The sequence below is a fragment of the Panthera uncia genome (assembly GCF_023721935.1).
Source record: "Panthera uncia isolate 11264 chromosome B3 unlocalized genomic scaffold, Puncia_PCG_1.0 HiC_scaffold_1, whole genome shotgun sequence".
Classification (NCBI taxonomy): Eukaryota; Metazoa; Chordata; class Mammalia; order Carnivora; family Felidae; genus Panthera; species Panthera uncia.
The window spans coordinates 71,191,384-71,200,871 of NW_026057582.1; the positions used below are offsets into that span (position 1 = coordinate 71,191,384).

At 54.0% G+C, this 9,488-nt stretch overlaps 1 protein-coding gene across 4 annotated transcripts; it reads left to right on the top strand.

The window, feature by feature from the left end:
- Nucleotides 1–2,588: 2,588 nt before the first annotated feature.
- RABGGTA (Rab geranylgeranyltransferase subunit alpha) lies at nt 2,589–9,069 on the top strand. Of its 4 annotated transcripts, none has more exons than XM_049613010.1 (17): nt 2,589–2,779; nt 3,094–3,159; nt 3,309–3,419; nt 3,762–3,886; nt 4,073–4,260; nt 4,744–4,947; nt 5,245–5,328; nt 5,418–5,500; nt 5,590–5,691; nt 5,797–5,902; nt 6,001–6,052; nt 6,205–6,293; nt 6,426–6,514; nt 6,609–6,725; nt 7,582–7,695; nt 7,991–8,078; nt 8,832–9,069. In XM_049613010.1, the coding sequence occupies exons 2-17, from the start codon at nt 3,148–3,150 to the stop codon at nt 8,978–8,980; spliced, it is 1,713 nt and encodes a 570-aa protein (XP_049468967.1). In that variant the 5' UTR covers nt 2,589–2,779; nt 3,094–3,147; the 3' UTR covers nt 8,981–9,069. The 4 variants fall into 4 exon arrangements, with proteins under 4 accessions (XP_049468967.1, XP_049468969.1, XP_049468968.1 ...); XM_049613012.1 differs by having other exon boundaries at nt 3,094–3,150; XM_049613011.1 differs by lacking the exon at nt 2,589–2,779 and adding an exon at nt 2,810–2,927.
- Nucleotides 9,070–9,488: the final 419 nt, after the last annotated feature.

A 9,488-nucleotide genomic window follows, 5' to 3' on the forward strand; every position in this document is an offset into this window, starting at 1 on the left:
TTTCCTAAACCAGGCCCTACCTTCTCAGAAGCAGATTCTGTCATGAGACTCACTTCCTCTCTTAAGCCTACTTGATTCAACCTTCCCAGTTTCAAGATTGCTAATCACTAAGAAGTATTTCATGCCTACTTCGGCTTTCAACCATCCCCTTTCCTCCTCCCTTGGTGACTAGGATATAAGACTGGCAAATCTGCGTCTGTGGGCATCTGTGTTCCCAGCTGTCTGGTTGCACATGTGAGTGTGTACAGAAGCAAACAAAGGGCTAGTGAGGTGGGAGAGCTGGACCAGACCAGACACAGGTCCCATTTGGCCACTTACGACATGGATGGCCCTTAGCAAGTTACTTAGTGTTTCTGAGCCTCAATGTCCTGAATATTTATCATAAAAATTAGAAATAATAATAATAATATTACTACTATTACTATTTACTGAGCCCTTACTCGGTATAGACACTGTTCTAAGCTAAGCATTCACATTAGGTCCTTTTATCTAATCTTCACTTGAACTGTCACCGGTAGTGATATTTTTTCTATGTTACTACTGAAGAAACGGAGACACAAGGGAAACTCAACACAGAGGGTTAAGTACCTTTCCCAGATCACACAGCTAGTAAGTGGCTAAACCAGGATCTGCACCCAGGCACCCAACAGTCCATGTTTATAAGCACTCTGCTTACTGCCTCCACATGTGATCCTTCGTGCATGCAAAACTCCTGCACAAAGACAACCAAGAAGTGGTGGGACTCTTTCCTCACTGGGACCACAAGTACACGAGGCCAGTAAAAGTGTCTCTTCTCCTCTGTCATTTGTTACAGAGCCCAGGAAAGGACAGACTATATAGTGGGCAGTTTGTATACATTTCCAGGACCTGAGAAAAATGTGGAAGAAATATAAAGAATTTAAAGCCATGCATTCTTAAATATGAGCTATGAACACATACCACATGGACACACACTTCTCACAAATACATCACATATGCTCACTCATGCATATGCACTCACTGGCCACCTTGAACCCCATGAAGGCTCTCCAGGAAACCTTTCTGAGCTGGCCCAGGAGCCACAGAAGGCTTTTAGGCAGAGATGTGATATAATCAAACCTGCATTCTAGGAAAGTTGATCCAACAGCACAGAGAATGAACTCATAATGGAGAGGACAGAGTGGAGATGGGGGACATTGAAAAGACTTTCAACAATCTGGGAAGAAATGAGCTTAAATTCTAGTGCAGTGGGAGTGGAAAGAGTATTTAAGAGATACTAAGGAAAAATGGGGAGAGAGTAGTGCCATTCACTACAATAGGAAAACATAAAGGCCAAAGTTTAAGAATGAATGGGAGACATACCCTACGACCCAGCAATTGCACTACTAGGCATTTATCCACGGGATACAGGTGTGCTGTTTCGAAGGGGCACATGCACACCCATGTTTATAGCAGCACTATCAACAATAGCCAAAGTATGGAAGGAGCCCAAATGTCCATCGATGGATGAATGGATGAAGAAAAGGTGATATATATATACAATGGAGTATTACTTGGTAATCCAAAGAATGAAATCTTGCCATTTACAACTACATGGATGAAACTGGAGGGTATTATGCGAAGCGAAATTAGTCAAAGAAAGACAAATACCATATGACTTCATTCATATGAGGGCTTTAAGACACAGAGCAGATGAACATAGGGAAGGGAAGCAAAAATAATATAAAAACAGGGAGAGGGACAAAACGTAAGACACTTTTAAATATGGAGAACAGAGGGTTACTGGAGGGGTTGTGGGAGGGGGGATGAGTAAATGGGTAAGGGGCATCAAGGAATCTACCCCTGAAATGATTGTTGCACTATATGCTAACTAACTTGGATATACATTTTGAAAAATAATTAATTAATTTTTTAGAAAAGAATGAATGGGAGACAACGATACCTCTTTACTTTCGGAGTTTGAGGTGTCTCTGGAACACCCAGGTGATATCCAATAGGCTTTTGAATAGGTGTGCACATATATATGTTTATTATTACAGCTCGTGAGACATCTGGGCTGGAGACACAAGTTTGAGTGTTATCAACTCCCAGGTGGTAATTAAAACTATGAGTGTGTATGACTTCACCCAGAGAAAGTGTGGGGCCAGAAAATCTGTGGGCCCAGGACAGAGCTCTGGGGAGCTCCAACTCCAAGCAGGAGAAGGCTTGGATTTGTAAATGTTCTCCCAGGAACAATGTGTGATGTGAAAGAGGGTGGTGAAAGGGCCCTGGACATCACCAACATTTAGGGGAGAAGAAGGTGAACAGGTGAGAAGATTGGGGCAGAGGCGCAGGAGAAGCCAGGAAAGGGTGTCAAGTGGAAGGAAGTCGGCTACGTGAAAGCTTCAGGGATCAGTGGAGATAAGGACAGGAAACTCCACCAGTTAGATGTGGCAACTAGATGGCCAGTGGCCAGAATGAGGTCAGCAGGATGGCTAGTGCGTGAGTTCCCGGCTGTAGAAAAAACTTACATAACTAGACTGCAGTTCTACCAGCTGACTGAAATTGCAGCCCCTACTGCTTGCGCGCGCCATTGCGCACGCGCACTCGTAAACACAAGAAGTAAATCAGGGATTTAGCCTTTCTAGAGAGTACCGGCGCACGCGTCTACCGAGCCCGCCTACTCCGCTGCCGGCCCCTCTCCACGCCTGCAGAGGGCGCTGCGCCTTGGAGAGACCGGGCGTGGCGCCGCTCTAGCCTGCGCCCGGACTCCGTGGCAGGCGCGGCAGCTTAGCGTCCCCCACGCCTCCCCTCGGCGCAGGTGGGTCGGCCCGCACGGGGCGGGAGTGTCTGGGATCTGTAGGGTGGGCGGGTAGCGGCAGTCTCTAGGCGCGGAGTCGTCCCTATTGCTTCAGTTCCCTGGATCGGGTCCGGTCCCGGAAGATCGGGCTGTGGGCAGGGCGGCACGGGTACGAATCCCAGTGTGGGTGAGCGCTCCTCCAGGACAGGCGCTGCTCTTCCCCGACCCTTTCACACCGCAGGGGTCTCCTCCGAGGCTCGCGTGCGGCTTCCGGGGAACAGCTGGGGGCGGGGCTAGCGGGGGCGGGGCTCCCATGATTGACACTTTTTTCCCAGGTTTCTCAGGCTTCCAAGGGACCCCTCCCCGGTCCTGAACCCTGAGCCGGCACCATGGTGAGAACTGTGAGCAAAGCCCCTCACCTCCCCATGCCCGTGCCCCGCGTGGCGTTGCCTACGTTGCCCTGTATAAACCTGGGGTTCCGCATTGGGGGTTTCGGTGGGTCAGCCCCTGCAAGGCAGCCTGCGCCCTTCCAACCCGTTCATCCCTGTAGCACGGGCGCCTGAAGGTGAAGACGTCGGAAGAGCAGGCGGAGGCCAAAAGGCTAGAGCGGGAGCAGAAGCTGAAGCTATACCAGTCAGCCACCCAGACTGTCTTCCAGAAGGTGGGGCCCTCAGAGGTAGCCCCTTTACCAGGTGGCCCTCTTAGGATAGCACAGAGGCCAAGAGCTGGGCCTTAGAGTTGGACTGCCTGGCTGCATATGTGGGTTCTGTCACTTACAAGCTATGTGATCTTGGGCAGGTTACTGAATTTCTTTAAGTTTCAGTTTGTTCATCTGTAAAATGGAGCTTACTGCATAAGGTTGTGAAAATTAAATGAGAGAATACACGTAAACCCATAAAGCGTTCTGCATGCTACCTATTGTATAGAAAGGCATTCCGAGAATATAAAGTAGTTCTATTTGTTATTTGCCTATGACCTCTGACCCTGCTGCCTGCCTTCTAAGCGCCAGGCTGGTGAGCTGGATGAGTCTGTCCTGGAACTGACAAGCCAGATTCTGGGAGCCAATCCTGACTTTGCCACCCTCTGGAACTGTCGACGAGAGGTGCTTCAGCAGCTGGAGGCCCAAAAGTGCGTAGGAGTTAAGGGCTCCAAGAAGGTGGCATTAGCCCTCTCCTGCCCAGGTCCAGTGATGGAGGAAGAATGGGACAGCCAGGAGCATAGGCAGAGGGGAGTGGAGGGCTGAGTGCAGAAAGTCAGGAGTGAGCTGAGATTGGGTGTTGTAGGGCCCTGAGCCCCATTTCCCTTTGAGTGCAGGTCCCCTGAGGAGTTGGCTTCTCTGGTGAAAACAGAACTGGGCTTCCTGGAGAGTTGCCTGCGGGTGAACCCCAAGTCCTATGGTACCTGGCACCACCGCTGCTGGCTGCTGGGCCGCCTGCCAGAGCCCAACTGGGCCCGGGAGCTGGAGTTATGTGCCCGTTTCCTCGAGGTCGATGAGCGGAACTGTACGTGCCTGCTGATGGTGTCCCACCTCGTGGTGCTGGGGCCTCAGTAAAGCCCAGAGTTGGGAGGGATGACCAGGACAGGCCCACTGAGCTGATGGCAGAAGGGATGCTGGAGACAAATGCATGCTCTGTAGAACACACAGAGGTGTTTGTTTGTTTTTTTTTTTAATTTTTTTTTAACGTTTATTTATTTTTGAGACAGAGAGAGACAGAGCATGAACAGGGGAGGGGCAGAGAGAGAGGGAGACACAGAATCTGAAACAGGCTCCAGGCTCTGAGCTGTCAGCACAGAGCCCGACGTGGGGCTCGAACTCACGGACCGTGAGATCATGACCTGAGCCGAAGTCGGACGCTTAACCGACCAAGCCACCCAGGCGCCCCACACAGAGGTGTTTTTAAGGGCCTCCAAGGGAACTCTGGGGATTCTAGCTATGAAGCTCCTCTTGCCCGACTTCTGAGATGTGCTGTCACCCTTCTTCCTAGTTCACTGCTGGGACTACCGGCGGTTTGTGGCTGCACAGGCAGCCGTACCCCCTGCAGAGGAGCTAGCCTTCACTGACAGTCTCATCACCCGAAACTTTTCCAACTACTCCTCTTGGCATTACCGCTCCTGTCTCTTGCCCCAGCTGCACCCCCCGCCAGACTCTGGACCACAGGGACGCCTCCCTGAGGATGTGCTACTCAAAGGTAAGGAGGGTCAGAGGGTGCTGGGGAGGACTCTGCAGTGATTCCTTTCCAGCCTTGATGCCTAACCCTGTTCCTGAACCTGCTACTTGGGCTTACTGAGCACCTACTTTGTGCCTGGCTTTGGGGGTACATAAGAGTCAATCCCTCTGCAGTGGGAAAGATACAGCTGATACATGTAGCCACTGTGCAAGGCCCACAGATAGATGAAACTGAGGGCTGGAGGTACTCCTGGGTGAGGGTGGGATGTTGGGGCGGCCAGGAGCCCACCAGGATCCTGTGCCTCCTTGGCCCCTGCAGAGCTGGAGCTGGTACAGAATGCCTTTTTCACCGACCCCAATGATCAGAGTGCCTGGTTCTATCACCGCTGGCTCCTGGGACGAGGTGAGCAGTGAGGAAAGAGGCTGGGTGTTTAGGGCTTGGAAGGAATGGAAGAGGATTTAAGGAGACCTGAGGTTGTGTCTCCCCCCCAGCTGACCCCCAGGATGCCCTGCGCTGCCTGCACGTGAGCCGGGATGAGGCCTGTCTGACTGTCTCCTTCTCTCGGCCCCTCCTAGTGAGTCCTGCAGCTTTTGCCGGAGAGCATCATGGATGTGGGCCCAGTGCTGTTGGGGCTGACGGGTCTCTCTTTGTCTCCTGGGCCAGGTGGGGTCCAGGACAGAGACCTTGCTGCTCTTGGTTGATGAGTCACCCCTGGCTGTGGAGTGGAGGACCCCAGATGGCAGGAACCGGCCTAGCCACGTCTGGGTATCCCAGGATTGATGGGGCAGAGTGGGGGACTGGGGTGGGGCTGGAGTGGGACAGTCAGAAAAGTGGTGAGGCTCGAGCATTTCCTTAACCTGGTGCTCCCAGCTCTGTGACTTGCCTGCTGCCTCCCTCAATGACCAATTGCCCCAGCATACATTTCGTGTCATTTGGACAGAAGGCGATGCCCACAAGGAGTGTGTGCTTTTAAAAGGTGACACAAGCTCTACGTTTTTATCCCCTCGCAGCAGTATCCCTGTCCCTCTCCTCCTCTCATGGTTGCCCCCTTCTACCACCCATTCCTTCTCTCAGGCCACCAGGAGGGCTGGTGCCGGGACTCGGCCACGGATGAGCAGCTCTTCAGGTGATGACAGGGAAGCACACAGACAAGGAGAGGGGGGTCTGGACTCTGGGGTGGGAGGCTGGAGGCTCGGGCATATGGTCTCAGACTGGATACTGGGGGTGACTAGCACCCTGAGTGGACGCCATCCCATCCCCCGCCTTGCTCATCCTCAGGTGTGAGCTGTCGGTGGAGAAGTCCACGGTGCTACAGTCCGAACTTGAATCCTGTAAGGAGCTGCAGGAGCTGGAGCCGGAGAATAAGTGTGAGGCCCCATTCCCCGAGGTCCTGCTCTAGAGGCCCCTTTCCAGGAGGGCCTCTTGGGGAGAGCAGGAAGGGTCTCAAGAGATGGGAGCAGGGGATCTAGAAGAGACAGTCCTCCCCCTCCCCTCCTCAGGGTGCCTGCTCACTATCATCCTGCTGATGCGGGCACTGGATCCTCTGCTGTATGAGAAAGAGACGCTCCAGTACTTCCAGACCCTCAAGGCAAGTTGGACCTGGAGGAACAGGTAAGGGGGAGGCCTGGTGTGCCGTAGGAAGACAACTGACGGGCCTTGCTCGCCTTCCTCGTCCCCGCCAGGCCGTGGACCCGATGCGGGCAGCGTACTTGGATGACCTACGCAGCAAGTTCTTGCTGGAGAACAGTGTGCTCAAGATGGAGTATGCTGAGGTGCGCGTGCTGCACCTGGGTCACAAGGTAGGGACTGCTGTGCGCACCTTCCCCGGGCCCTCGCCCTGCTGGCCCTCCCTTCCTCCTCATCCCCTGGCCAGCTCTTGTGTCTCCTCCATGGGCTCAGCTGAGGCCTTCAGTCTGGTCTCACCATACCCCTGGCTTTGGCCCCAGTCTCAGGTGCCTTTCTGGACTTTTTTCTTAGCCAAGATTGAACTCCTCTTCCTTCAAGCCTGTTCTTCCTGGCCTTGTTTTCCGTCACTTGCCCCATCATTCTTGTTACACAGTTTCAAATCCTGAGTCATCAGGGCCTCTTCGTGCCGTCCCTTCTTCTGGGCCAGTCACATCTTCCTTCTTCCCTTAGAGCGAGCCCTCACTCACCCCCGCTCACTCCGATGCTTCCCTCCCTGGAGCAGGCCGCGGCATCTAAAGCCTGAGTAGTTTCCGGAGATGTTTGACAAACTTCCCAGACTCTCTTTTCCTCTCCTTGGGGTCTTTCCCAGCCAGTATTCCCAACACAGCGGTTTCAGCATGTCCTCGCAGCCCGCCTCCCCTGACACCAGACTGATCCCCCAGCCACAGCAGTCCCGCTCCTGCCAGTGTCTGTGCCCACCCCAGCGCCCTCCTGCATTCCCTGTCCCTGCCGGAGGCTGCCTCCTTCCTATCCACTCACTGGCCACCCCACCCCTGCACCCCTGTGCTGTCCCATGTGCTTGATGGGGAGTGTATACTGTCGGGGTTGGGGTGGGGGTGGTTGTAAGGTAAGCTTACCCGTCCTCTCCTCACCAGGGGCCTGTGTGGAGCACAGAGGGTAAGTGCCTTGTGAACGATGGCTGAGGCCCCTCCCCCAAGCCTCATCGGGGTATCTCGTTCCCCTCCTTAGGATCTGACAGTACTCTGCCATCTGGAACAGCTGCTCTTGGTCACTCATCTTGACCTGTCACACAATCGTCTCCGAGCCCTGCCCCCTGCCCTGGCTGCCCTGCGCTGCCTTGAGGTAAAGCACTCCTTCATCACTGTCCTGGGTGGCCCTCTTCCCTTTTCTCCACCTTAGAAGTCTGCCCACCCTACAAAGAGGTGTCCAGATCCTCCCAGCCCCTGCAAATGACCCTGTGCCTTCTCTGCCTCGGTCACCTAGACTGCCCCAGGTCACCTAGACTGCCTCGGTCACCTAGACTGACCCTTTCCTTGCACTGTAAGCCGATCACCCCAGGCTCCCTACTTGTTTGTACCAGTCCCAGGCTGACAGCTGCCTGCCTGGCCTTGTCTTCCCTGCCCTCCCTGCTCCCCAGGTCCTTCAGGCCAATGATAATGCCATAGAGTCCCTGGACGGTGTCACCAACCTGCCCCGACTACAGGAGCTCTCACTGTGCAACAACCGTATCCTCCTTTCTGGGTGCCTTTCAGACAGCGGGTAGGGTGAGCTGCTGGGATGGGAAGGGACAGACAGCAAGCAGGGTGGGTGGGAGAGGGGCCACTGGTGGTCTAAGCTAAGGAGAGAGGATAGCTTGGGGCTGTGTGGGCCATCATTGACTTGCACTGGTCGTTTTGCGGGGTGGAAGTGACTTCCTCAAGCCAGAGTTCGTAAATCAGCAGCCTCCAGATGTTCTTGGGTACCCCATGGTACTTTAAAAATCAGGAAGCTTCATATTTAAAAACTTGAGAATTCTGATTCTACTTAAAAACTGGAAGTTAGGGGCACCTGGCTGGCTCAGTTGGTAGAGCACAAGACACTTGATCTTGGGGTCATGAGTTCAAGCCCCATGTTGGTTGTGGAGCCTACTTTTAAAAAAATTGGAAGTTAAAGTAACCCTTGGCCTGCATTTCCACTCAGCAACCCTTGGCCATTGTTGAGTCGTGGATGTCCCTGGAGCCAGAGCTAGCTTTCTTGTTGGCCATAGCCCACCGCTCCTTCTCATACCACATCTGGCCTGCCTCTTGGGCTTCCGGCCTGGCCCTGTGGGCAGGTGTTTGCAGTCTATAGTCTTATTCCCTCCAGGGAAGTGTGCAAGATGCCTGCCAGCCAGACCGCCAGGCAGCAGCCCCTGGTCTTGAGGGAGAACAGGAATAGATACACGGGAGCTCGTGGATCTGGGGGAACGTGCCTCATTTTCCTTGACTCTTCTGCCCAAGGCCTCCAGCAGCCCACAGCGCTCCAGCCTCTTGCCTCCTGCCCCAGGCTGGTCCTCCTCGACCTGCAGGGCAACCCCCTGTGCCAAGCAGCGGGCATCTCTGAGCACCTGGCCGAGCTGTTGCCTTCAGTTAACAGCATCCTCACCTAGGAGATCCTTCCCCACCCCTGTTCTTTAACTTATTGGGACTGAATAAACAATGGAGAGGCCCCCCAGGCTGCTATGCTGCCGCCACCGCCACCACCGCCACCACCATTACTACTGCCACCTATTTTGGAAGAGGAAAGGAGAGAGTTAGGGTGTGTCACCTCATCCTCGCCCTTTCATTTCATGCTCGGTCCCGCTGTTTCCTCCCATGGGGAACCAGAGTCTCTGTTCTGGGGCAGAATTTGCCCCAGATGCCTTAAATGCAAGGGCTGTATTAGAGTTTACCTTCTGGTTGGGGCTGGGGCTCCAATCGAGTTTGGGTCCAGGTTCTGGTTGGGGCTGGGCTACAAAGCAGCCGTAAGTCGCCAACTAGAAGGACTCATAAAAGTTTCTCCCATGACTCCTGCCCCTTCCAGATGCCCTCTGTGCCCCGGCCCATTCACTACAGCTGAGAGGGCTGTTCCCACGAGGAGCTGGTCAAGGTGCCTTTGCTCCGCCCTCTGGTGACTAT